The sequence below is a fragment of the Mycteria americana genome, chromosome 21 (genome assembly GCF_035582795.1).
Source record: "Mycteria americana isolate JAX WOST 10 ecotype Jacksonville Zoo and Gardens chromosome 21, USCA_MyAme_1.0, whole genome shotgun sequence".
In the NCBI taxonomy this organism is placed as follows: domain Eukaryota; kingdom Metazoa; phylum Chordata; class Aves; order Ciconiiformes; family Ciconiidae; genus Mycteria; species Mycteria americana.
The window spans coordinates 2,871,910-2,899,619 of NC_134385.1; the positions used below are offsets into that span (position 1 = coordinate 2,871,910).

The following is a 27,710-nucleotide window of genomic DNA, read 5'->3' on the forward strand; positions in this document are numbered from 1 at the left end:
CTTTAAAATGTATCTCTGTTTGAGAAGGGTGCTGCAGTTGCTCCTCATATCCTTCTGAGAGGGTGTGTATGTATATATATATATATATAAAAATATTAATAAAGTAAATTTCTTCTTAGATATGAAAAATGGTTTGTATTTCCCATCTGCAAAATGAATCTGGCATTCTAGGGGGAGAGAATTAAACTGCTCGGGGGTGAAAAATAGAGCATTAGGAACCAAACTGCTTGTAGCAGTGCATGATTGAGGGGAATACTTTAAAACAAAAAGTTGTATTTGTAGATTGTTATTAAAGTGTAAATAACTGAATTTTCAACAATGGTTTGGAGTCAGCTTTCAGGGCATAATGTCTTGCTTGATGAAAAGATCACCCTATACCCCCCTTTTAAAGGAAAATTATCGCAGGAGAATCAGGATGTGTAAAGCTAACATGCATCGCAAAACCCAAAAGGTAACCTAAATGTCTGATTTTAATAGCACATTTCTCTTTTACATAAACTGTGACGGCAACTTGCATAAACTTTATTGAAACAATTCTTCAAATGTTAATTTTAATGTAAAAATTTGCAAAAAATGTTTAAAATAAACATTTAAAAAAAACCACATGCTTCTGCATAAATTAGCAATAACTTTAATAATGTGCCCTTTGAAAATGCACTGTAATGTAACGTGGGCAAAAAGGAATCGGCAAGCTTAAATATCAAAAGATGTAAAATGACAACGAATATAGAGAGTCCTGCTACTGCCAAAAAAAAAATTCTGCTCAGTTATTTAAAAATGTAAAATGATGGCCCTTTTTAGACCCCAGTATTGATATTTACTGCGAAATGTTCAAAGCTCAGCTTAAGTTGCATGTTTTCCTTCCTGTGTAATTGCATGCAGGAATCTTTTTCTTTGGATTTGTGCTTACATTAAGGAGACTCACAAATGTCTTCAATTTGCAGGAGTCAAGAGTACATCGCTATGAATCACTTGGGTGAAGATGAGCAGGGGCAACACGAAGTGGGTAAGTTTGTTTATTTTTGCAACCCGTTGCAAGCTGCTAACATGTTCCGTGTGGGAGGTGGGGGGCGGCACCATCTGAGCTGCTAAATTGAAGCCATTCTTTATATACCCACAAATAAATTACGCTTGAGAAAGGCCGGTTATATGACTGACACTCCTGCAGAGGTCATGGTGTGGAGGAGGCTTCAGTATGTACCTGCATAGAGCTCTCCCACCGAGATCCCATGGAGAAGGTTTCGGTGGATTTGAGGGGGAAATGTGGTAAGGAGATCTGTCTTTTGGAGCTGGTTCCCGACTGAGATGCTGGCCTACGTGAGAGTGCTCTCAGCAGCAAGGTAGAGTTGAAGTTGTTGTCACCCCATGCTGTAGAAACAGAGCAGCCCAAGGAAGGGCTCAATAGGAATGCCTATATGAGTGCATAATGGATTGAAATTACAGAGTGCAGATTTTAGACCAGATGCTACCCAGCTAGACCTTGCTACTTCCACCCCTTCCACACCCCCCGATGGGCTCTGAAATGTGATCCGGCTGCTGGCTGTTCTTTTTATGGCTTTTTGTTCGATGCCATTTGCCAGAGACGGCTCGGTCAGTGGTCCTGCAGGCCTGGCTGGCAGACGTTTAGCTCGGAGCCCCGCCGGGCTGCACGCCTGGTGTCAGCGAGTGAAGACCCTGAGCCCTCGGGAGGGGTGATGGACCCCCAGCACCTTTGGGTGCTGGTGCGGGTCAGCACCCACGGTGGCGGGGCTCCCTCTGGCGGCTGCTCCGGCCCCACTGACTTGCTCGTTCTTCGATAAATATCTTAATAAACGCACTCAAGTGCTTGCAAACCGAGTGGTACCTTGGTTGGGGAGATTATCACGCATCAGTGGAGTGACCTGCTTACACAGCAAGGACACATCTCCCCCCAGGCCCAAAGGCAGCAGCCGTAAGCGTCTCCTTTGGGGACAGCTAATCGCTTTCTCTCAAATCTTGAGATCACTGAAAGTCTGAGCTCCATAAATAAAAGAACAAAGAAGTAAACCCTTGGAACGCTAAAGAAGTCTAATGGCTTCAAAAGACAACTGTGAAAAGCCCTGGGCGTAGGACATAGAAGGACATAAGTCTTATTTTACATGGAATTGTAAAGCTACCAAACGAGCTTCTCTTATCTTAGGCGTATTAGGAACAAGAGAGCGGTAATATGTGGAAACGCTGCAACAGAGTGAGATTACCCTCAATTCTTTGACTCTAACTTGAAAATTGGATCCATAGTTTTCTGCTAGGGGAAATCATAACATCTCTGGATTTGTGGCCTGTTTATAGAATGCATCTTCATTTACAATGTAATTGGAACGTCAATTTATATGGTGTTGTACCAATCTTTCCCATTTCTCTCTTAATAGGCACAGCTTTTATATCAAGTGGAAAAGATTTGATAGAGATCATCTATTATGATGCAGTTTTTTACCAGTAGAAGTGGATCTTGTGACACTGCCTTTGGAGTAATACAGCTTGCTTGTGCATTGCATTTGTTGCATGTTTATGTGAAAGATTTTAATGTTATGGAGGAATGTAAATCTTAATATATTGAAAATAACTGTATATGCCGAAATTATTTTGAAAACATGCCCTGCATCAGACATCTTCCTCCCTCTCATAGCATTACTACATTCAGATTTTAGCCTAGAGTCTGCAAAAGCTAATTTGAGATCCCAAAATAGCCATCAGCATCGGATGTGTCTCTCAAAGATGCTCTAATTAGCCAGACGTTCCGGGGGTGATAGAGGACTCGCTGAAATTTGTGAGGGGTAGAGATTCCTTTGAGTACTGAAGTCTGAGTCACCTAAATAACCTTCCCTTTTCTACTGACACGTAGCCGCTGGAGGTTGTATTCTGCTGGCTGTGAGCTAACAAGCACCAGTGATCTTTCATCTCCTGATTTCCCCAGAAGGACTAATCCACATATTATTTGTAGGATTTTGGTAAAGACCATAAACAAGATAAAGGCCCCCATCGTGCTCGGTACCGTACAGTGTGATGTACAGCAGCAGTCACGTCTCCTCTGTGGAAGTGTTTCCCAACAATATTGTTCTTTTCAAGAGAAGCTTGGCTCTAGAAACATCCTCCTGCTGCAGAGCGCTCCGTGCCTCAGCAGTCCCATCTTCTCTGGCCCTTGCTCTGGGTCGCCCCAGCTTCTTCAGCCTCTAGTCCAGCCCTTTGGTATAAATACTCAGGCTGGCCTTGCTTGGAGCTGATATAAACCTGGACTTCACAATTCCTTGGTGAGGTCTCACCGTGCACAGTGGTTCATAGCCAGTATCTCGGACAGCAACAGGAGTGTGAAACTGAGCTTGCAGGAAAAACACTCCAACTGGTAGTGCAGAGGTGTCCCCGGCAGCTTTTCCTGGAAAAAGACTGTCGTACCCTGCCCATTCCTTACCCCTGGTTTCAAGTTGCTGTTCAGATTATTAAATAAAGCAAATAGCTACAGGCTTTATTTTATAACTTATCTATGGTACTTTTATGTTTAACTTAAAACACTGTGCTTTCAGTAAGGCTAAGACATTACCTTGATATGGCCCTCTAAAATTCCATATTTGGTAAGTAGGGTTTGAGAGCACAGCTGGATTCCCTGTTCGGCTGTTAAAGCAGATGATTCTTTTTGTACAGAATGAGTTCTTAAATTTGTATGAGAGCATCTGTCACGAACAGAGCCAAGAAAAACAAATTTAAATGTGCACATCTTCCTTCCTCGCCCCATACCGCTGCTCTTCTAAAGGACATTTGGGCAGAGGGTGATTCCTGCAGCCTGTGATAGACCTTCCAGATGGCCCCAGAGGAGAAGAGCCCAGCTGTGACCTGTCTGCTGGGAGATGCAGAGGAGAGCAGGCGATGCTGCGAACACAGCTCTTCTCTCGGCTGCGAGGAACAAGTACATATGGTGCTTTTGGGGAGGAAGACGGGGCTTAGGGAAATTCTTCTTTAATCGATAAACCTATAACATCTTGGATGAGATGTTGGACACATGCCCCAGTTGTAAGCTTTGAGGGGGAGGAATTTCTGCAGGCTAGTCAGGGCCCCTGGGAACTCCCATCTCAAATGTCGATGTTACTCCTCTTTTTCTACTCGGGAAGCTCAGTTTCTGTGAGCACAGAGCAGAAACCTTTGCTGTTACTGCTCAGTTGAGCCTTCCATTGCTACCATATGTTTTAATAGAAATGTTTGTTTCCACGCTCATTTTGCTCCTTTTGCAAAGTGGGATGAATCTCCAATGAGCTGATTTCAGATCTGATAAAAGAACCCGGTTCAGACGCCGTTTGCTTTGCTGTGGCTGGGAAATAGGAACCTGGCAGCTCTTGGTGAGCGTTGGAGAACACCGGAGCCTCCCTCGGCTGCCCCAAACGCTGGAGAGCAGCAACTGTACATTGGAGTAATGAAATATAAAGTGTTTTCCAATGAAGCTGTTACTTTTACCGCTGGCTTTGGAACCAAATACAACCAAAGGCTTGTCCGTGGTGTTACAGATGCAAACCTGTTTTTAACCTGTCATCGGGACGTTCTACCCGTTACCTTTATAGCTGTTCCTGGAAGACTCTGTTAAAACCGCAGGTGTCTGGATACTCCTGGTTTTTGATGGCTCTGCACAACGTGGGTTTCAAAACCAGTAAGAAATGAAAGATTGGCCCTGTGAAAGTTCATTAATTTTAGAGATGGCTTTGCCTCCAGCCCAGGCAGGGGTGGTTCTCAGGATTGTATAACGCTCCATCTGCACTGAAGCATCGAACACCCACAAGTTACGGAAATCAATGAAAAACACCGCACGTGGTTGGTAAAGATGGTGAAAACTGATCAAGGTGAATCACAGCATTAAAATAACTTGTATAGGAAACGGGCAAGCTCTTGCGCGGCTGGTATTTAGCGAGAAGTGTTCAACAGATGTTGAAAACGATTAGTCATTCCCTATAATAAAGGCCTGACGTTGAATTTTGTGGGGCTCTCAGAGGCGTGCCGTTTTTCTCTCGTTTCTCTTCCTGTGACAGAGTTGCTGTTTGTGGGGTGATGGAGTTGGGGGGGGGGGGGGGGGCTCTTCCCCAAGGGGGTGCTGCAGCAGGGTGGGCGATGGGGGTCCAGCCCTGCACCCCGATGCCCCGAGTGCTTCCCAGCCTGGGCCTGGAGGGGGCGGGGCCGGGGCCGGGGGGGGCGTGGCCGGGCGGGCGGCGCGCGCGCGCGCCCCGCAGGAGGATTGTCCGCTGGCGGCCGCCATCGCGCCGCCGGCCCCGCCCGCCATATTGTGCCCGGCGCAGGCTGAGCGGCGGCCGGAGATGGGTGAGGGGGGCCGAGCGGCGGGACGGACCCGGGCACCGGCGGGGGGGGAGGCGGACGGGCGCGGGGTGGAGAGGGGGGGGCCGAGCCGGGAGCTGGGGGAAGAGGGCCGAGCGGCGGGCGGGGCGCTGGAGAGCCCGCAGCTGGCCCCGCCCCGCCCCGCCGCCGCTGTGAGGGGGGCGGCTCCCGGGCCGCGGCCTGGCCCGGAGCCCCCGGAGCTGCCTTAGAGCCCCGTTCCTCCCTGCAGCCTCGGTGCGTGCTCCCGTATCTCCCCTGAAGCTCCCCTGCACACGCACCCCCCGCCCCGTAGCCCCTAATGCTCCCCCGCAGGTTTCTTGTACGCCGGTGGAGCCCCCGGTGCTCTCCGTGGCCCGTCCTGCGAGCCTGCAGCCCCCGCGGCGTTCCTGCAGCTCCCGCTGCTCCACTACAGCCCTGGCCTGCACCCCAAGGGCCTCTGGAGCCCCCGCTATCCTCTTACAGCCCCAGTCTGTGCCCCCAGAGCCCTCATAGCCCCTGTGGCCCCCAGTGCTCTTCTGTAGTCCCCACTTGTGCCCCCAGATCGCCTGTAGCCTTTGCCTGCACCCCTGGAGTGTTTGTGGCTCCTGCCTGCACCTCTGTAGACCCCATAGCCCCTGGTCTGTGCCCCCGCAGCCCCCACTGCTCCTTCAGAGCCCCCATCTGAGCTCCTGGAGCTCCTACAGCCCCTGGACTGCACTGCTATAGCTCCCAAGCGTGCCCCCCCCAGGCTCCCCAGCTCTATTCCCCTGCCCAACACTTTCATCCTCCCACTTTTCCCTCTCAGACTCTCATGTTTTGGTGTCCTGGGCCTCAAATCTGCTGTCTTCGCTCCCCCCCCCCCCCCCAGGTCCTGTCCATCTGGTGCCCCCCTCCAGCCCCCGTGTTGTATCCTGGGGGGTTCCTGTGCACAGCCCCTCCTGTTCACCAGCAGTTACTCTGCGTCCCCAAGTCACCAGGACTCGTGTGCCATGCCACATGCTGGGGCTTCTGCCCTTTGCTCTGTACCCCCTCAGCTCCCCCAGCACTGCAGCCACCTCTGTGCCCCACTGGCCCATGTGACGGCACCCATCTTGGGGTATCTTTGCTTTGCTTGGGTCTAGCCCCAGGCGCACCCCCCTGCACCCTGTCCCTCATTGTCAGGGACTAGTACAGCAGTTTGCTGGAGGACTCTGGAGCTCAGTATAAGTTTTAAAACTTGAGAGCAGTTTCTAAACCTTAAGCAGATTTTCTTTATTCCGGATGCTAATTGCTAAGTGATGCAAACTGGAAATTAGCAATCAGAAAAAGATGTGAAGCAATTGATATGACATGATCCGAGTTTCTTCACAGCTCAGATTTCACTTCTAGTAAATGGTGTGTTATCACCCTGTCCTTTCTCTAAGTTGTATAGATTCTCCTAAGGTTAAACAGGATCCAGAGGAGGTTTTTAAAACCTTCGTATTCTTTACACTGTGGCAAGCAAGCACTAGAAAAGCTAACTTTGGGCTAACATCCTGTTGAGCTCTGTGCCGTGCAAACATCAACAGCAAATGCCCTAAAAATGCTATGGAGTTTTTTCCCATCTTAAAGGAGCAAAAAAGGAAAAAGCCGGTTTGTGTGCTTTTGCAGCATCCCTTTAAAAGTGCTGTGAATATTTGATTCCAGCACAAAATTGGGCAAAAGGGGACCTAGGTAATATCCCCAATTTACTGAATCCTTTGGGCAAATTGTTTAGCATCTCCGTAAGTGCATTGCTCTGCCTGTAAAACAGGGATAACACCACAGCAATGCAGATTAAATTCCTTGTAAACTGCCTTGGGTTGGGAGAGAGGCATGAAAAGCTTCTTCCTGCTCCCGTGGATGTCTGCATACGTTAGGCTTTAGACTCTCGGTGAATTCACAGCACCTTAACAAGCTGCTGCATGTCCTGGGAGCGTCAGGAGCTATCGGGGACCACATCTATAGCCTGTGGCAAATATAGGAGATTTAGAAAAGGGTTGAGCAAATTTGCATTATCCTGCTTTGTGCTGCAAGCTAGCAGTGCGAGTGATCGGTTACTGCTGGTCACCAGGGTGTGGTAGAGCAGATGAGCATTAATAAGAAATCTTTTCCTTTCAGTTTTAAGGACTGAAGACATAATCACGCAGTGAACAGCAGAGAAGCCACCTGGAAGAACAACCCTCCGCACCCTCTGTTGTTATGGCAGGGGGAAGGCGGGGCCCTAACCGCACGTCCTACTGCCGAAATCCCCTCTGTGAACCTGGGGCCGCTGGCGGCTCCGGCCATTCCACGAGTTCCTCCGTCACGGGTGTGCGCTCACGCACCAGGTACGTCTGGCTCTCCACGTCTTCGCATCTAGCCAGGCCAGCTGCTCCTCTCTGAGAGAGACAGGTTTGAGGCCATCTGTATCTCCCCATCTCACACACTGCTGGTTTTCCTGTGGCTCAGGGATTTGTTAACTCCCGGTGTCTAGCTGAAATCCTTTTTCTATGTGTGGCAGTGTCCATGCTACACGTTGTAGTTGGGATAGGTGGGTTCTAATTTGCCCAAGACCATTAAGTGCTTTATCAGACCGTGACAGACTTCCAGGGTTGTTCAAAAGCCTTTAGTGACCATTGAATGGAAAGTAAGAATCGAGACAAATTTTTATCCAAAGCCTGACTCTGGAGTTCTGGTTGTTGCGTCTCCTGTGCCCTGAAGTTTACATCAGGTGAGACATTTCTGGGGTAGAGTTTAGCTAGGTCAGGTGATGTGTAGGCTGCAGGTTTTTTTTCAGGTTCTAGCCTAGCTGGTTGGTTGCATTGCTGCGACTGAGGTAGAGAGGAGGAAGGAGAAGCAGAGCACCGACAGCAATACGTAAGCATGAGGTGCCTTATGAACTCTCTGCAAAGAAAATGTTAGATCTTTCTTAACATACTCCCTGCTTACGGCCCTAGGCCAAGAAATTTAGAGGGATACAGTTATTCAAACAAGTTATTGCAAGGCCACAGAAGGTGGAGCAATCCACCTTGTACATACTTTGCTGTGAGAGCATGCACAAAGGTCCTTATCACAAGCAGGTAATGAAGTACAAATCCACGCCCCAGCTTACCTCCAAGTGATTTGTCTGTGTAGCCGTACCCTCTGATACCCATCACCTACGTGGCAGTCCAGGCTGAGGAGTCCCAAAGTGCGTATGAGAGCCTTGTCGTTGCTCTTGCAAGAGCACCCTTAGGTCTTGTGCGTCTGTTCAAAGCAGAAGAGGCTTTGTGTTTGTATTTAAAGCCCTTTTCTGGAGGACCAGAACAGGAACTCTTGTTCTGCGTACAGGAACAGAGTTTATTGGCGGATTTCTCAGTCCTGAGGAGCTGAATCAGTCTTGTCCGCTCGGGAATCGGGGGGTTTCAGAGAGACAGCTTGGGTTCCTAAAATTTTTCTCTCACGCATGGCCTTATTTTAGGCTGTCAGCCTTCTGTTTTAAAAAGCATGGGCTGATCCACCTGTGTCCACCCCTGGGCTAGAAGTCTTTCTGCAGTCACACTCTAAGACTTCTGTGGTTTCGTTTTGGGATTTTCAATAGGAGTTTGTGCTCTGTGGTTCCTTTGAAACCCACACCCAGATTCCTTTGACTGTTGTTATTTAGAGATTGCAAATCAGGAGAGATATATCTAGTATATATTAATTCCCTTCCCTTTGATTAAAAGGGTTGCTGTCTGGGATTGTGTGCGTGCTCGCACAGGAACATGCACCTCTGACTAAACTAGTTTTTCTTCCATAGTTGAGTAGAAGTTGAAAAATGAGAAAGGGCTTGCTTGTGTTTAATTGCTCTGTATTTCATGTTCAAGCACTCTTAGAAATGTAAATAGCAACTCGAGGCCTAAAAGCTTCCAATTAATTAAGGGGGCCACTGGTTGCCCCTTGAATAGCAAAACACAGCCACAGCTTTTGAACCGGACTCAACGCAAGGGATTTAATACCGAATGACCTGGTGCTGTAGATTGGCCTGGTTCCAAATATTGCTTTCGCTGGGCAAATTCCCACTTTCATCTCCCTTTAACGCTCATCCTAGACATCCTCGGGGTGCCGACACTTCTGGTTTCTGGCAGCCATTGACCACGATAGTCAGCTTAGGTTTCTCAGTCAATATTAGACCCACTGACTTCTACAATCTGACTGTGTGGGCTGGAGGACAGCGCTGTGTTTATCTCAGGGAAGTGACTGCTGGCTTTTGGTTTACCTTGGTAGGAGCGGTTCAGGTACAGGCCTTTCCAGCCCACCTTTGGCAACTCAGACAGTCGTCCCCCTCCGGCACTGTAAGATCCCAGAGCTGCCTGTGGAGAGGAGTGTGCTGTTTGAACTTCAGCTCTTCTTCTGTCATCTCGTTGCTCTGTTTGTCCACTACATCAACATCTACAAAACTGTGTGGTGGTACCCACCCTCCCATCCGCCTTCACACACGTCATTGGTAAGCACCAAAGGACAGCTGCTGTCCGGTGATATTCACAGACTGTCTCTTGGGTCGTTAGACATAAAGTTTTCTATATGTGTGTGATGCAAACTACATGTGACTACACAGCCCTGGAGGGTTGCTCATGTGACTCTTATTTGGCAAATTTTGGGCACTGGCTGTCTGCTTGGCATTCTCTTTCTGATCTCGGAAGCAAGAGTCCGAGGAGAAGAGAATCACTTGGGAGCTTCTCTGTTGAATGTGGGTTTCTGCTGCTTGACGGAAAGTGGAATCATTTTGTTTTTGTCACCGCAGAACTTTCATCTTATTGACTTCAACGTGCTGACAGTGACGACCATCGTCCTGGCACGCCGGCTGATCGGTGCTATTGTGAAGGAGGTAAAGTTCCCAAGCAGATCTCAGAACTGTTCTTTCCTCTCAGGCAAAATGTAAAGCTTTGTGTCCCTTTTGCAGTTCCAAACTCTTTTGTCCTTTTCTAAAGAACTTTGTGCTATGTCCAAGTCAGAAACCTAGGCATGGTTTCTACTGGGAAGAACAGAGAACAGAAATGAGCATCTCAAACCGTTGCTCATGACTCTCTCTGTCCTTCTGTGATTGTTTCTGAATTACTGTCTCAACGAGGCTGTAGTAATTCTGCTTTCTTCCTTGTGAAGAACAGCATTTGGCTCTTTTCCTGTTCTTTTAATTACTCTAGCTTTCTGCAAGGAGGAACCAGTGTAGGTCGGTTTCTGCTGACTGCGGAAGCTTTCTGTGGTGAGCAGGTCCAGGAGAGTGGGCTTCTCACACCGATAACTACCAGACCTTAACAAGAAGCTCTGAGCGCTCTCCTCATTCCAGCTTGAGGACTGAGGCCCTGGGGTTTGGCAAGTCCAGATTCCAGCCTACAGAAGGCCTCCCCTTCCTGGTGGCAGTCAAACAGAGCCTTTGACTAGCTCTTCCTTCCTGCATATGAAGTTGATTTTACAGATCAAGTCCTGCTCATTTACTGTTTGCTTCCTGTAGGAAGAGTGAATGAGTCTCCCCTCTGCCCAGCTCTTTCTTCTCTCCCCACAGGCTTCACAGAGTGGCAAAGTCTCCCTGCCACGCACTATTTTCCTGGTGATCACTCGGTTTGCTGTTCTCACTGGCACAGGCTGGAGTTTGTGCCGATCAATAATTCACCTTTTCAGAACCTACTCTTTCCTTAATCTCCTGTTCCTGTGTTACCCGTAAGTATCTCTTCTGGCTCTTATGTGTGATTTCTAATGTTGCTTCAGTGCAGTGGGCGTTGCTCAGTTGAAATGAAGCCTGAAAGTAAATAAGCACTTGATTACCTAGTAACAGAACTTAAACTACTCTTTTCCCTCTCGCTGTGTCACATTTCTTCTTGGTGGTAGGGCATATCTTTAACATTTACCCGTATTTCAGCTTTAATACAAGCATTAATTATAGTTCTTAGATTGCTCGTCCTCTGAAAAGGATTATACGCTATTCTCATTGTATTCAAAGAACCCTTGTCTTCAGTTTACCTCAGCCCTTGGGTGCCTCTGCCAGGTGGAGTGAATCAAACAGCTTCCCTGCTTCGTGTTCACTAACAAAAGGAAGCCAGTTCTGTTTCCAGTCAAGTAGTAGAAGTAGCTCCCTTCTCTCTGGTAGATGCAGGAGGAAGCATCTCATAAAGATCCGAGACTTGGTCCTTGTGTTTGAGATCAGATTGGTGAAGCTCTTTTCTGGAGTTTATATAGGTACCGTCTGCCATTTAGGAAGGGGATGCGATTGTAATGCTGATCTGCTGCCAGCAAAGGCATTGCATGGGGAGCTCGTAAGGAAGTAACCACCTTTCTGTGCTTTGCTGCTCCAGGTTTGGCATGTACATTCCCTTCCTTCAGCTGAACTGTGACTTTCGGAAGACGGGCCTCTTCTCCCAGGTAGCCAACATCGGTCCCAGAGAGACCAGCGAGGTGAACTCCAGGGGCAGAGACTACCTGACCGTCCTAAAGGAAACCTGGAAGCAGCACACTCGACAGATGTACGGCATGGAGGCCATGCCCACTCATGCCTGCTGCCTCTCCCCAGATCTCATCCGCAATGAGGTGGAATACCTGAAAATGGACTTTAACTGGCGGATGAAAGAGGTGCTGGTGAGCTCCATGCTCAGTGCCTACTACGTGGCCTTTGTGCCGGTCTGGTTTGTGAAGGTGAGTGAGGGCCACCTCTGCTCTTGCAGACGCCGCTGCTCCAGGCGTGGGGCTGGCTGGGGAGGATTGTGGGGAGGTGGACGCTGGGTTATGGAGGAGGTCTGCTTCTCGCGTCTTGCTTAACTGGAACATGGGAGAGGTTAGTCAGAGGGCTGGTCTGTGTGCGCAGGCGACTGGATCAAACCCATTTACAGAGGCCTCGTGAAAAGCAAGAAGCATAACCATCTAGGCTTAACTTCGCTTAAACTCCGGGTAACAGAGGACAATGTTGTCCTGATAAAGTGTATTCGGACTGTCCTGAGAGTGTGCATCCATCCGGTAGGGAGCCGTGTCCCCCTCCTGCCTCCCCGTGAAGCTAGAAGGACTCCAGGCCAACCATTCCTTCGCATGCTGACCTTCTGCGAGGACAGAGCTCCAGGACGAGGAGACTGACTTTAATAAGGGAGACAGTATGAAGGAGGATGGACCTTATTCGGATTCTTAGCTGTTTTATTTAAGTTACTAATATGTTGTACAATGAGACAAATGTCTTGTAGTAAATCTGTCAGACCTCAGGAATGAGCCCAAGTCCGCTTCCCCCGAGGGGCTGGTGCTCCCACCCATCGTCAGCTGAGCTAGGGGAGCATCAGGAACTATCTCCCTATTTTTGGTGACGGGTGACGATAGCATAAATGTTTCGCTGTGGTGTGTTCAGGAGTTGTACAGCAGCCATCCTATGTGGGCGCTTCTTTTTCAAGCGGGATTAATAGCTACATGAAAAGCCCTCGTTTTACCTGCCTGAGTGCTTTGTGTTTTGATGGCTTTGTTAGGTGAGGCTGTCCAAACACGTTGTCACACATTCTTCTTGTCCCCCCACAGAACACTCAGTACTATGACAAACGCTGGTCGTGTGAGCTCTTCCTTCTGGTTTCCATCAGCACGTCTGTGATCCTGATGCAGTACCTCTTACCTGCGCGCTACTGTGACCTGCTCCATAAAGCCGCAGCGCACCTGGGCTGCTGGCAGAAGGTCGATCCAGCCCTCTGCTCCAACGTGCTACAGCATCAGTAAGAAACTCTCTCCTGGGGCTAGGGCCGGAGTTTTCTCTTCGCTGGTATGCCTGCTGGCGTGAACAGAGGCTGGATGGGGAGCTCAGCTTTCCAGCCACCTCTTCCTCCTCCTCTTGTTGCTTAAAAAAAAAAAAAAAAAGAAAAATGAAAGCAGAGTTGTCAGCTGACACATCCGACAGCGTACAGACACTATCTGTACTGTCCACTTCCAAGCAGATCTGATTTTTTGGCAAGATGCCTGCTGCTTCTGGCCCCAGGTAACTGCCGTTTGTCACTGCCATAGTTACACGCCTCGGTGGGCCAAACTCTGCCCTCACAAATGACGGCAGCTTACTGCTGTGGCCAGCGCCGCGGAAGCAGCTCGTACGTTATCTTAGCTGATGGTGGGAAGGCAGCAGACCCCCCCCCTTCAGCTGTGGAGGTAGAAATAAGAGCTCTCTGCTTGTTTCCTGCAGGTGGACAGAGGAGTGCATGTGGCCGCAGGGAGTGTTAGTGAAACACAGCAAGAACGTGTACAAAGCTGTGGGGCATTACAACGTGGCGGTGCCCTCGGACGTCTCGCACTTCCGCTTTCACGTAAGATCACATCTCCTTTCTGGGGACGGAGGTGTAGCGCCTCGGCAGGGTCACGGTCCCCTTGTCCTGAACACCTCAGACTGCCTGAGCTGGCTCTCTGAGCAGGAGAGCTGCCCGTGGGCTGGGCCAGGGCGGTGGAATGAGCCGGGTTCGGTACAGCATTTCACGTTAGTCCCACATCTCCCATCGGTGCTGCCAGGAGGGTGACTGGCCTGTGCAAACCGGGGCTCTGTCCAGAGCCGAGCACGGCTAAATGTTGTGTCTCCAGAGGGGAATCCCAGAGGAATCCTCACCGGCCTCTGCCTCACGCATCCTGTCAAAAACGCGTCCCGAAGGCTCTGACTTTGCTCGCTGCCTCATTGTGGTCTCTCCTACAGTTCTTTTTCAGCAAACCACTGAGAATCCTCAACATCCTGATTCTGCTGGAAGGAGCTGTCATCTTCTACCAGCTTTACTCACTGATTTCTTCAGAGAAGTGGCACCAGACCATCTCACTGGCTCTGATCCTCTTCAGCAATTACTACGCCTTCTTCAAGCTGCTGCGTGACCGTCTGGTGCTGGGCAAAGCCTACTCATATTCTGCCAGCAGAGACTCAGAGCAGAAGTTAAATTAAAACAATTGCACTGATGCTCAGCTTATTACAAAACAAACAAAACAAGAAACCCTCAGAGCTTTGTATTTTTGTTACCACTGCTTTTTTTCTTTGATAACTGATGTAATTAAAAGGAAAAAACATATTTTTTTACTCCCAACAGTTGTTTGTGTGTTTGTTGTCTGGTAAAATCCCCCGAGAAGGCCTCCTCCTGTTTGTATTTGAGAGGAATGATTTATTAACAACCGTGCTTAGTTCTGAGAGGTGCAAATACTGCTGCTTCTGCTGGAGTCGGAGCTCCAGCTGGCACTGCGTGGGAAGATGAGAATTACAGGTACGTTAGAGCTCACAACTTCAGTCCGAGTCCCCGTATAAGGGGGTGAGCCCTGATCCTCTCCTTTCCGGGGACCCCAAAGGAGCTCCTGCAGCACCCCCTGATGCTCCGGGGCCGTAGGGGAAGGCTGCATTATCGCTACCGTGATTTTTAAGTTGCTGCGGCAGAACTGCTGCCACCCCTCGCTTGCAGCCCGCGCAGGTGATGGTTTGAGGTCCACAGCGGTGGGAAGGGACCCGCCGCGGACGGGGGAGCTCGGGGGGGGGGGGGGGGGGGGGAGCTCCGGCCGCTCCCCCTTTGCCTTTCCATGAGTGGGTTGGGTGTTCCCCCCCTTGCCGCTTCTCCCGCCCAACCTGCCCGTCAGGTCTGCCCAGGCCCGGGAGGACGAGCGGGCTGACATCACCCGGGCGAGGAGGAGGAGGAGGAGGAGGAAGGGGCGCAGCTCTGCACCCGGCTGACTCGGGGCTGGGGGCAGCGGGGCCGTCCCAGAGCCGCCGCCGTCCCTGCTGCCGGGGACACCGGCCATGCCCGCCGCTGTGGCCGTGCCCAGGCTCGGGCCCTGCCCGTGGTGGGGCTCCCCGCTGCCGCCGCCGGTGCCGGTGCCGGATCCGGCCTTTGTTCCGCTCGGGCCCCCGCCGCCGCCAGGGGGCGCCCGGGGCGTGCGCGGCCGCTGCCGGTGCCGCTGCCGGTGCCGGTCCCGGTCCAGCCCCGGCGCCTCCCGGCAGCCCCATCCGCCCCGGGGGAGATTACTGCGAATGAAACCGGAGATCAAACACCGGACCGGGGCGGGCGGGCCTCCGGGAACCGGGACTTGGACCCGGCAGCGGCATCGTCCCGGTGCACCGGCTGGGGACAGGATGCCATGCCCCGGACACACGGCAGCGAGGTGACCCCGAGCAGCGAGGTGACCCTGGGCATGGCATTGGGGGGGGGGTGTCCCCCCGAGCATCCGACCCCGCGGCAAACTGTCACCCCGGCCCTCGGCGGGGACACGCTGGGGACATGGCGGGGCCATCTCCCGGTGCGGGGGGCCAGGCTGCCTGCCGGCACCCGGCGGCTGGGGACACCACGGGGCCAAGGGCCACCAGAAAGCAAAGCCAGCACCGCCGCCGCTCGCCTGTTTGTTATCAGCCGCTGCCTGTCGGCAGGGCGAAGGGCACGGCGAGGAAGAGGAAGGAGGAAGCGGGGCGGGGGGGGGGGACGAGGGCCGGGGCTGGCAGGGAGCCGTGCCAGGCTGGGGTGCAGCTGAGCCCCACGGGACCGTGCCCCCGCCCCCACGCCCAGCGCTGGGGCAGCCCCGTGTCAGCAGCGTGGGGGGCCGGGGCCGGAGCTGAGCCTCCTGCCCACGCATGAGGAAGCCCACAGCCGCGAGGCCGAGGTGCTTCGCTGGCTCGGGGCGTGGGAAGGCTGCAAGAAGCCCCCCGAGGACCCCCGGCAGGTCCCGTGGGGCTGGGGGGATGGAGAGGCCCCCCCCAGCCTGTCCCCTGGCTCTCGTATCGCCCAGCCGGGGCCAGATCCAGTCCCTGGACGGGGTTGCTAACTGGGACGGGGGGGTGATGTCGGGGCGCTGCGGGCGGGTGTGCCTGTGCCCCGGCCCCCTCCCCACCGCAGCAGGAGGAAACGGCCGTGTCCAGCCTTTCCCGAGGATGAGGATTTCCTTCCTCCCATTGAGCAGGGACCCTGAGGTTAGCACGCAGCCATGGGGTGCTCGGCCCGCGGGGGGGGGAGGGCGGCTGAGAGGTGGGGGGCAGAGACCCCCCCCCAACACACAGCCCTGGGTGCAGCTCCCAGCAGGGCCCCCCCTTTCCTCCCCCCGCCTGGCTGGGACCCCGTGCAGCCGCACAGGCAGGGACAAGGGAGCCAGCTTTGTGGGGGGCTCGGGATGGAGACTTGCAGCCATTTCCTTCTCTCCTTCCCCATGGCTTCGTCCCCTCCCCTTTGCTCAGCCTCAGTGCACTGCAGATATTTTGGGGGCAAGAAGAAGCCGGGCAGAGCAGGCAGCCCTGGGGCAACGGAGCCTGTCCCCCGCGGGGTGGCCCAGCTGGGGCTGGCTGAGCTGCAGCCACCCTGGCTGCAATTTTTGGGCTCCCAGCCATGCCGGGAGGGCTTGGAGGTCCCCTCGGGTCCAGCAACGTGAGCCTCAGTGCTGGTTGCCTCTGGGCAGAGCCTCCCAGCCCCACCGGGTGCCTGTGCCCCGCTGCACCCCCAGCCCCCCCCCCCCCTCCTTGCAGGGACCTGGCCCGCACATGGAGGTTACTGGATTCCCAGAAAAGGCTCTTCCTGCAGCTGGGAAGGGCCGTCGTGGGGAGCAGGGGACACCGCTCACCCTCCTTGAATCATCTGACAGTGAGTGCACAGGGGCTTTCCCAGGGGCCCCGGAAGGGATGACGTCCCTGGGGAGATCCCGGGTGGGAATTCCCCTGGGAGCAGCCGGGGCACTCCTCAGAGGTGGTTTCATTGGGGACCCAGCTGTCTTGGTGGCCCCAGGGGTCCCAGGCAGCCCAAACGGTGCCCGGCCCACGGGCAGTGCTGCTCCCCGGGGGTCCTGGCCTGGCCGGGCTCCATCTGCCACCCTCCCTACGCCCGCTAATCCCGGGATTAGCAGCCAGATGCCAGGCACAGGTTTGCTGCAGGTAACGAGTAGCCCTCAGGGAGGAGGTTACGGACATCAAAGTGCAGGCAATTATGGCTAATCCCACACCTGCGCCTTAAGAGCTCGGCAGCCGTCCTGCCTGCGCCCAACGGGACCGGGCAGCCGCCGGGGAGAAGCCGGCTGGCATCGCGCTGGGGTCCCCGAGCCAGGAGGGCAGCAGGTATGGGGAGCCAGCGTGTGCTGGGGACCCGTCCCAGGGTGCCCCCGAGCACGGGACCGCAGGATAACGGCCGTGGTGGTGGGTCACGGAGCAAAAAGCCAGGCAGAAACACCCTCCACGGGGCTCAGCACTGCTGGGGGCACAGCTGAGCCCTCTCTTGTGCAGATCTGAAATGGGGCACGTTGAGCTGCGAACGAGCTTCGGCCTCCTGCTGCCCGCCGGGAATTCCCCCCACCACTTCCCAGCGGATGCAGCTGATGGGAAGTGGCTGTTTTCCCCGAAGAGCCCGTCCCGACATTCCTGGGAGGCCACATCTGCCGCCCGCGTCCCCGTCCCCAGGACCTCCGTCCAGCCGGTTCCCAGCTCGTCCCACCCCACCCCAGCTCAGATGGAGGACGGATGCTGCAGGGTGCTGCAGGCTGCGGCTGCTCAGCACGGGGCTGCCGGCAGCCCCCAACCAACAAACCTGCCCCCCACGCACCCCGCTGAGCTTGGGCCCCCAGCATGACGGGGGGGGGGCAGAAACAGCCAGCACAGATTTTACACCCGAGCCTGCAAACGCCCGTTTTCTCCCCCGATGCAGCAGGCGAAGCCGCTGCCGCCTTCCAGCATCGATGCAGAGACGGGACAGCGATGGTCCAGTCACGGGGGGTCCCGGGTCGCTGGGTGAGCCTGCAGCGGCGATACCGCATGGGGGGGCCTGACAGACACCCCCCACCTCCTCCTCATCCCCCCAAAAACACCAGCCTGTCCCTGGCTGGTGCAGTGCTGAATCCAGCATCCAGCAGCTGCCGATGTGGGGACCGGGGCGAGGGGTGGGGGTGGGACAGGAGCACCCCGTGAAGCCAAAGGTCCCCAGCCTGGGCACGCAAGGCATGGGGGTAATCCCAGCTGGGCCGTGTCATCCTTTATCTGGAGGCCGGTAGCTTTAATTCTTCCTTAATAATCATTTATGCCATTAATAAAGCCAAATCCCTAAAGTGGCTAATTAAGGGTTCGTTCGCTCGCTGCCATCTCACACCGCAGCAGTGAGATCCATGTGTGAGATCTTTTGTGTGAGATCAATGGGGGGGAAAAAAATCACAGGGGGGTGGTGGGAGCGTCCTCCCAGTGCCCATCCCACCAGCACCCCTGCTCCCCTGGGGAGGCGGGGAGGGGGCCGGGGACCCCTGAGCAGCACCCCCAGACCCAGAGCCGTGGGGTCTCCGTGGGGCCTGAGCACCTGAATCCAGGAGACGCTGAGCCAAGCAGAGCCCAGCCGGCCACCGCTGGCCCCGCTGCTGCCTGACCTTGCCCAGGGCTCACCTGGCCGAAACCGGGGCAGGACACGGCCCATGAGGCCCAGTCCTGGGCCAGCGAGACCTGCCGTAATTGGCAGCCCTGAATTAGCATATGCACATCCTCATTAGCAATTACACACACACACACACACACGCCCTCATTTTCTTATCTGAACAAGCCCACAGTGGGGACCCAGGAGCTGGGGCGAGCAAGCGTGGGGCGGTGAGGCCGGACCCCTGGCCGCCCAGCCTCTCCCGGTCCTCTGCTCATCACCCGAGACCGCTAAACTCATTGCACTTGTGCAACGGAGCAGACACAACGCCTGCGGCACCCACAGCCCCGCCATACCCCTGCTTCGTCCCAGGCGGGGGCAGGCAGCAGTCCCCACGGGGAGCAGATGGTGACTTGCGGCACCACAATGCACGGAGCAGCGCGGGGGCCAGATGGACCGCAGGGGAGCAGAGCCGTCCCGTCGTCCCCCCCCCCCCCGCTCTGCTTCCGCTGCCATTTTACCCAACCGGCTCCAACAGCAGCTATAAATATTTAACAGCTCCATCCTCTGCTCTGCTGTCGAACCGACAGCCGGAGGGATGGCAGCTCCCACCGCTCCAGCCCGCTTTGCACCGCTCTGGGGGCTGCTGGGCTGAGACCCCCCCCACACGGGCATGGCCAAGGGCACGTCACCTCCCTGCAGCATCGCTCTGGGGCCGAGCTAAATAATCCCAGCGAGCCGGGCTGGAAATGCTTGAGGATTGAAAGGTGGTGAACGGAGACTTTGGAGGGCGTGGGGACATTTCCCAAGAGTGGGGGGCTGAGGGGGGAGCAGGGAGAGCCAGGCAGGTCGCCCACCTCCCGGGTGGGTGTCAGGCTTTGCCGTGGCCCCATCTCGGGCACCCCTGAGACCTTTCGGAGGTCCAAGGAGCCATAAGTACCCCCAAACCCACCCCTATGGCCCTGGGGGACCTGGCTCCTTGGTCAGACCCCCCCCAAGGAGCTCTGTGGGTACCGGCACCACTTCACCGACCACCGCATGGGGGTCCCGGGCATCCTGCCCCCGGCACAGGCGTGCTGGGTTGAGCATCCCCAGCCTGCAGCGGAGCAGAGCCGGTTGCAGGAGCTCCCACGCTGCGGCACCAGGTTGCAAGTCCCAGCATGCGGCCGCTGCGGGGCACGCCACGACCTGCAGCCCCAAGAGCATCAGAGAGGCGTTTGCAGCCGAGGGCTCGCCCGGGAAGGGCCCTTTCCCGGCACCGAAGGAGTTTCGGTCCCACGGCGGGCGCGGCTGGTGCCCCTTCTCGCAGCGCCCAAGCACGGCCTCGGTGCCCCCGTGGGACACACGTGCACCGGGACAGCCCCTCGCCGGGATCGGGCTTCCTCCCGCCACCATCGCCGTGGCCCCGAGCCTTTCCGCTGCTCTTCCGCTGATCCCGGGGCCGCCGGCTGCCTTCCTGCCCCGGCCCCGTGCTGCCGCCCCGTTTCCTGCCTGCTGGCCCTGGGGCTGCCGCAGCCGCTCTGCCTCCTGCCCGGCCCCACGTCCACCCCACGCACATCCCTGTTTCCACGCTTTCCCTGCCGTGCCAGCACCGTCCGTCCTCCCTGTGGCTCTTTCCTGACCCTCGGACGGGGGGGACCTGGCCCCGCCATAGTGTCCCCAACAGCTGCCCCGGCACCCTGTGCCCTCCTCAGGGCTCCGGTCCCCAGCCTCCGTGCAGGACCTGGCCCCGACGCCGCTGCGGGAGCGACCCGCCTCAGTCGGGTGATTTCAGGGGGTCTGTGTTTCACCAGCCGTTTTCTTCCGGCTCAGTGATAAAGGTATCGAACGGAGCAAGTCTCCCGCGGGCTCGCACCCGGGGAGCGGCAATTCCCCGATTGCAATCACTTTTGGGGATCTACCACTGACCTAGTTTTTAATCCGCTGGGCACGGGCGGCAGGGATTGCATGCAGGGCTGCCTTCGGCCAGCGGGACCGAGCAAGAGCTTTCCAGGAGCATCGGTACCCCCCAGTGCAAAGCCCCCCCCGCCTTGTTTTTGGGAGTCGAGGGTCCCGCAGGCAGCTCGACGGGGCTGGCCCCAGCTCCGTGCCGCCTCGCTGCTGAGGTCAGGCCGTTCCCACGCCGAGCCCAAGGGTCTCCCCCAAACCGGTTGGGCGTGCAGAGCCATGACTCAGCCCCGAGTCAGCCGGCGGGGAGCGGCGTGCACCGGCAGGCCCGGGGGGGGCCGGCGGAGGACAGGGGTTGCGGTGGCAGGACAGGACGGGACCTGCGCGGGGGGCCCCCGCTTCCTGGGCAGCCACGCCAGAGCCCTCAGCAAAGAGGGAAGTGAGAAATTTCCTTTTCCTTACTCCTGCGGAGCTGCAGAGCGGGTGTCGGCGTGCTGGGGTGACCTCCCCTGCACCCCAGCCCCTAAAGCAGCCCCCCCGTCCCCCCGCCCCACCCCGGGCATCCCGCAGGGTGGGGGCTGGGAAGGGCTCCTTATCTCCCTCCCTGCCTGATGCAAGGTTTGCTCATCGCTGCTGCTCCCCCCGGGGCCACCCTGCTGCAGGGCAGGGGACGCTGGCGGTGTCACCTCCCCTTCCACATCCAACCTTCCCCGCAGGGATGGCGCGGGGATGATGCCACCGTCCCTCCATGGTCCTTACAGACATTTCGCCCTCCCTGGCGTCCCCTCCCTGCCCCATGGCCGCTCAGCTGAGACCACCGAGGTTTTCCCCCCCCAGCCCCGGTGCCTCCCCCTGTTGCCAGCCCTCTGCGCCAGCCAGGAATAAGTGGATTAGGAACCAATCTTGTTATCTCGGCGAGGGCCATGGGATGGGGACAGGGATGGGGACAGGGATGGGGACACTCCCAGTGGGGGGGATCGGGGTGGCCGATGCCCGGCGTGGGGCAGAGTGTGGCCACGGTGCTTTGACAGCGAGGGCTCGGCCGCCTGCTGTTCCCAGCGATGCGGTATCCGGGCTGTAATGAGCCGGGACGGTTAATTAGTCAGTGTCAATTTATGTTAATTAGCCAGAGGAGTCGAGAGACCGATTCCTCTGCCACCTGGCATGTGCGTGGGCGCACGTGTGTGTGTGTGTGCACGCACCTGGGCGCACGCGTGCGTGTGTGCAAAGGTGTGTGCACACCTGGGTGCATGCACGGGTGCCTGTCTGAGCGTGTGCGTGTGTGCGTGCACGTGCACAGTCGCCCGCGCACACGTGCACCCCTGAACACGTGCACCCATGCACACGCACCCCCCACCCATCCACGCACCCATGCACACGTGCATCCCCGCACACGTGCATCCCCGCACACGCACGCATGCACACGTAGCTCCGGAAAGCCACGCTCACGCCGACGCCGTGACGCAGGGAGCTGCCGTTTGGGCAGCCCTGAGCAGACAAGGTGGGTGATGAGGGACGGGGCAGCCACGTCCCCGGGACAGGACAGGGTGGGCACGGCCCTGGTGACCCACGGCGGGCAGCGCGGTCTCGGCCATGGGCAGCGACGGCACGAGCGATGCAAAGTTTCCTGTGGGTGATTCACGCTCTTCCTCGACTTTGCTGCCACACGAGCAAGGGCTGGGACCCCAGAGGAAGCCGCAGGGATTTCCAAAAGGGCTCAGAAAAACTCCCCCCCCCGCCGCCCTGCCGCCCACAGTGATTTCCTCCTTCCTCCTGGGTTGAAACGTAGCCGTTCTGGGGGCGAAGGAGCCATGCGGGCAGCAGCACGCGGTAGCGAGGCCGGGAAGCTCCCGGCAAGGGGAGCAGAGCTGGGCTCTGCTGCAAGGAGGGAAGAGGATGGGAAACGTGGCGTGGCCGGATCCAGCCAGGGAGCGAGCCCTCTCCGGGCTGGGGAGCTGAGCAGGGGATGAAGCTGCTCCATCTCGCGATGCACCACGGTTTATTCGATCCAGGCTAACGGGCATTGAGGGCTTGGGCTGCCGTTGGCTTCTGGGTTTTGTTTCTTCTTCTTAAAACAGGATTGCAACCACAAGAAAAAAAAAAAAAAAAAAAGGCAAAAACCTAATCCTGCAAATCCTCTGCTGCTCCCGCCGCAGGCCGCGGTGTGTGGCACAGGCTGGATGTACCCGTCCCCCCAGGGTGCCCACGAGGGGTCACCAGGGCCAGATGCTGCCCAGCTCAAGCCCAGAGCAGCTAAAAATACCCCCCCGTGCCCTTACTGCACCAGCCGAGGTGTTGCAGCCACCAAATCAGCTATGCAAATGAGACCAAAATTAAATCAGCCGCATGTGAGAGAAATCTGTTAACCCCTGCCAGGGCTGCGGGGACACGTCCCACCGTGGGCACCGGCACCCCCACGGCGGCGAGGGCCGTGCCGGGGCCGGGACCGTGCGGCACCCACCGGGGCTGCAGCCTCGCCGCGGCCGCGGGCTGCCACCGAGCGTGGGGAGTGGGGTCTGTGCCCCCACGGCGGGGTTGAGCTGCTGTCCCCCCACCCCCCCGGCTCCCCCGGCTCCCAGCCATCTGGCCGGGGTGTATTAAAGGCATGGAGAAGCCAGAGAGAAACAAGGTCAGGGCTGTGATGGCAGCCAGGGGACGGGGCAAGCGTGCGCCTGCCTCGCCTTCCCCGGCAGCGGGACCCTGCCACCCCCCTCACGTCTCCAGTGGGACCCGGCCGTGGCACCAGCCAGGGCAGGGACAGCTCTTTGGGACGCCCTTGGGCCCCCAACGGGAGCCCGAAGCAAGCCCCGTCCCCGACCGCAGTATCCGGTTCCTGGGTGCAGCGGGGGGACGTGCCGGGTGGACTTAGCCCCACCGCGGCGTTACCGCAGCCCGGTGGCACCGGCAGAGCTGAGCAGAAGGGCTGCGCCGTGCCCGAGCACCTCCCGGGAAACCTGCCCGTGCCGCAGGCTTGCAGCCCCTCGCCCAGGGCCGGGGACGCGCAGGGCATCAAACAGCAGCAGCGAAGGGAGAGCGAAGCCCCCCCGCTCCAGATACCCCGAAATCTGGGCAGTGAGTGCAGTGTGCACCCCCGGGCCCCCCCGCCTGACCCGGGCGTGCGGGTGCAGTACCGAAAACGCGCTCCCACCCGTGCGTGAGCGCGAGCGTGCGTGTGCGAGTCCCCGTAGGCAGCCGCCTGCATTTCATGCATTTTTAAGAAGAACAAGGTTAGTGGGTCACTCCAGCGCCAGAGGCTTTTCTCCAGCTGAGCTGCTTTGCTGCCAAACCCATCCGGGCTGGCGGCTGCCTGCACCGTGGTGGCGAGGGGGCTGGGGCAGGCAGCGGTGCAGGCAGGCAGCGGTGCAGGCAGGCAGGCAGCGGCTGAGCCTGGTGTCGTGGCGGCGAGGTGCTGCGGCTGCAGCTGCCGGGGGCTGTGGTGGCCCCTTCTGCCCCCCGCCAGCTCCGGCCACCGAGAAGCTGGCAGGAACAGGATGCGGCCAAACCAGTCCCCGTCCTGCCGCCAACAGGCAGGGAGCAGGCAGGGAGCAGGCATGGACCGTGCTGGGGGGGACTGCAGCACCCCAATAGGGCTGCCAGGTGCCGGGGCTCCAGCACCCCGGCGAGGCTGGCAGGGTGCAGCGGCGGCAGCAGAAAGGAAAAGCTGGTGCGGTTGAAAGTTAACGTGGAGACAAAGCGGATCCGGGACAGCAACGCCGGCGCGGCCGCACCAATGCAAACAGCCCCGGCTTTATGGCAGCCCAGCCGCAAAAAAGTGGGGAGCGGCTCCGTCCCCACCCTGCCCGGCCTCTCCCCGCGGTGCTGCCCCCCCCTTTGGCACCGTCACCCCAGGGAGAGCCTACGCGTCAGCGCAGCTGCACCGGTGCCCGTGGTCACGCTTGCACACGTGTGTGCAAAGCAGCACGCACATGCCGGTGCGCCACGGACGGGGATACGCACCGGCGTTGCTGCTGGGAACGGGGTGAACCCAAAGCTGGGGTGAACCCAGACCTGGGGCGAAGCCAAGCCGTGGGGTGCGACGGCAGCGATGCAGCGCCGCGTCACCGCGCAGCCCCGCGCCGCAGCCCCCCGGCATCCCGCCGCCGCGCAGCCGTTGCCATGGCTACGGCCATGCAAGTCTGGGCGAAATGCATCTGCTGGTGCAGCCTGCCGAGCCGTGGGGGCGGGGAGGGCACCGCTGCTCCGAGCCACCGCCGCCAGCCGGGGCCACGCCACCAGCCCCCCGCCCGACAGGGCCCCACCAAGCCCGTAACCGGCTGCCGTCCCCTCCCGGGGCCTTTGCCAAGAGTGAGAGCCATCGCGGGAGAGCGGGGCGTGGACGGGGGGTGCCGGTCCCCTGCCACAGAGGGGCTGCAGACCCCCTTTGCAGTGGGGTGGGGTACGCCACGGCGAGGGCCCACCGTGTTCCCCCGACCCTGAAAGCTGGGCGAGAGGTTTGCCAGCACTGGGCAAGCCCGGGGAGGGGGGGTCGGAGAGCGGTGCATGCCTTCGGCGGGCGCAAAACCCCCACGTGCCCCCCCAGCACGTCCCACCAGCTCCCGGAAGGCAGAGCCGATAACCTTAGCACCAGGCTGGGACACGGAGCAGCCCCCCGGAGCCCATCACCAGGGTCTCTGGGCTCTGCTGGCGCTCGGGCTCCCACCCAGCCCAGCCTACGGCTGCGGTGGCCCTGGGGACACTTTCGGTTTTGTTCTGAGGCAGAGGGGAATTCTGTTCCTGGCAATTAAGCAATCCAGGCTGCGGACAGCAGGGGATAAGGGAAGGAGGGGATTTCTGATGGAAAGTTGCAGACAATCCCAGCGCTGCCGTGGTTCCCCGCTCCTGGCTCCCCGCTCGTCGCCCACCCGGCAGGGACTGAGCCCCTGCCCCACCCCACCTGCGTGGGATTTCGGGGGAGAGGGTTTTCCTGGCACCCCAGGATTTACTGGGAGCGACAGGTACCCCCGCCTGCACGGCCCCAGTAAACCAGCCGGGATCTTCTGGTAGAGGCAGCAGCAATGGCAAGGTTGATGGCATCGACGCTTACGGGTTCCTAATGAAGCTTTAAAGTTAAGAGTCCGTTAAGATGAGCGGGGCTGGAGGTTTGCATCTCTCAGGGCTGTTTTTTCCAGGCTGTTTGGGTACCAGAAGATAACGGCCTCCCCCACCTCCCACATCCCCACCGGCACCCCTCCAGCCTCCCCAGCCCTCCAGCCTGGCCTGGGTGTCCCTGCGTCTTTCCCGCTGCCTGTCCGTCCGTCCCGATCCCTTCCCCCACGGCCCTCCGCACACACTGGCCTCTCTCTGCCTGGGCCCGTCAGATGTTGCTGAAAAGGAACAATGCGACGTATTGTCTCTCCCTGCTCGCCGGCATCAAAACCCAGCAGCGCAACAAAAAGACACATTGACTTGCAGGGAGAAAGAGGCCCATACATCCCCGGCTGCTTGCAGGGGGAAGGGACCGCTGCCCCAAAGCATCCCAGCGCCGCTTTCCTGTCCCAGGTCCGGCTGCCCAGCCATGCGCTGGGCTGGCTGCCACCGGCCCCGGGGGCTCGGGCAAAAGGGGTGACCCCGCTGGGCTGCGAGGGGCCGGCAGCGGAGATGTGGGGCTGCCCCATCGCCAAGGGATGTCCTTGGGATCAGCGTCGTGGCTGCGCGCGTGTAAGATGCTCGCGGGACCCGTGCCGGACGCGCGCTGACGTTGCACCCCACCGGCCGTGCACCCACCCCTGCAACCCCGGGGGGACCCAGGGCTCGGTTGTGGCCGTACCCTCTGAGAGCAGGGAAGGAGCGTGGTGCCGGCACTGCCTGCCCCACACCCGGGGAAGGGACGCGCTGTCCTCGTCCGTGTCAGAAGCCAAGACGAGCTGCTGAGCCCCGTGAAGCTCAGTCGAGGCGTCACCCCCTAACCCATGTCCGTGGGGCTGCCGTGTGCCCCAGCCCACCTGCACCCACCCAGGCAGCGCAGCACAGCTCCGACGTCCCTTTTGCAGCCGGTCACCGGGACCAGGGCGCAGGTGACCCCAGGGATGGAGGGAGCTGAGCCCACCCGGGGGACAACCACGGGCTCCCGCTGCCTGGGGGGTCACTGTCCCCGAGGGAAGGGCAGCACCCCGCGTCCACCTTGGCTCTGCGACAGCAGGGCGCTGCCGCAGCCTGCCTGCGTTCGCCACGGCACGGCTGCCCTCGGCGAGCACCATGCGGCGGGGCGATGCTCAAAACACACGGGACCCCCGGTGTGCTTCCCTGCCGTGCGCCCCGGCCGTGGCGTGCGGGCACTCTCCCGTGGCACCTCCACAGGCAGCTCCGGAGGAAATGGAACGGGAAAAGCTCCTCTTGGACTGAGCGTCGCTTTTGTTTCCATTATAAACTTCCCTTTTAATGAGGAAGGAGGCTCTGAAACCTGCTCCCCGCTCGGCCCCCGGCTGGGGGACCCTGCCAGCAGCCCCGGCCGGGGCGGAGGGAGCAGAGCCCGGTGTGCGGTAGCACCCGGCCGCCCTCCCGCCTCCGCTGCCAACTGGATGCTGCGGCCCCTTTTCTCTCTGGACACCCTCTGGCAGCCATCCTGCTCTTGTAATGCGACTGAACCGGCAGCGCGCAGCTTGCTCAGGGTCAGGGAGTGCTTTATCGGCCCTGAAATGCAGCCTGCAGCGGGGATGCGGGAGATAAGGGGTGTGGGACGAGCATCCCTCCTGGGCAAGGGCATCGCGTTGTGTTCCCCTTCTCCCGGGAGGAGCTGGGAGACGAGACGGGCTGCGAAAGGCGATGATTGGTGTTGTGTTGATCCCTGCCTTGCAGAAACTCCCCCAGGACCGTGCCCGCGGGGAGGCACCCAGGACCCCTCACGTCCCACCGCCATCCCCATCCCAGGGCGAAGCGAGGCTGGGGTCCCTGGGCAGCGCAGCCCAGCCCAGCCCCGCCACCCTGCCGATGAGGCCGGAGGGTTTTAGGTTAGAGGGCTTGGCTTTGTTTGCAAATGCTCCAGCTCCTGGCCGAAAAGAAGGGCAGATGGTCTCCGAGATAAGAGCGGAGGGGATTGCTCTCTCTTGCCACACCGGCGTGAGAAGAAGGGAGAGGTCCTGGGGTCCTGGGAGCAGGGCCGGTCCTGCCCCCCGCGCAGGGTGGTGGGATGCGGGGAGGATGTCACCGGAGTGAAAAGCAAGCCCAGAAATAGCAAACGCAGTTACACAAGGCGCCGGTTGCCATGGGATCTTCACAACCAAAAATGACGGGGCTCTGGCAAATACAAGAACGGGCCCT

At 58.0% G+C, this 27,710-nt stretch overlaps 1 protein-coding gene across 1 annotated transcript; it reads left to right on the top strand.

The window, feature by feature from the left end:
• Positions 1-5,196: 5,196 nt before the first annotated feature.
• On the top strand, positions 5,197-14,300 carry TMEM39B (transmembrane protein 39B). The gene is made up of 9 exons (XM_075522416.1): positions 5,197-5,310; positions 7,423-7,631; positions 9,529-9,748; positions 10,046-10,129; positions 10,805-10,959; positions 11,592-11,928; positions 12,787-12,974; positions 13,433-13,553; positions 13,931-14,300. Exons 2-9 carry the CDS (start codon positions 7,504-7,506, stop codon positions 14,165-14,167), a joined length of 1,470 nt encoding a protein of 489 aa, XP_075378531.1. The 5' UTR covers positions 5,197-5,310; positions 7,423-7,503; the 3' UTR covers positions 14,168-14,300.
• The last annotated feature ends 13,410 nt before the right edge of the window (positions 14,301-27,710 follow it).

What these genes read in the sequence shown, in the direction of transcription:
- TMEM39B (XM_075522416.1), top strand. Translation starts at nt 7,504, where the DNA reads ATGGCAGGGGGAAGGCGGGGCCCTAACCGCACGTCCTACTGCCGAAAT. An exon ending in CGCCTTCACACACGTCATTG is followed by an intron (nt 9,749 to 10,045) that starts GTAAGCACCAAA and finishes TTGTCACCGCAG; the next exon opens with AACTTTCATCTTATTGACTT. An exon ending in TCTCGCACTTCCGCTTTCAC is followed by an intron (nt 13,554 to 13,930) that starts GTAAGATCACAT and finishes TCTCTCCTACAG; the next exon opens with TTCTTTTTCAGCAAACCACT.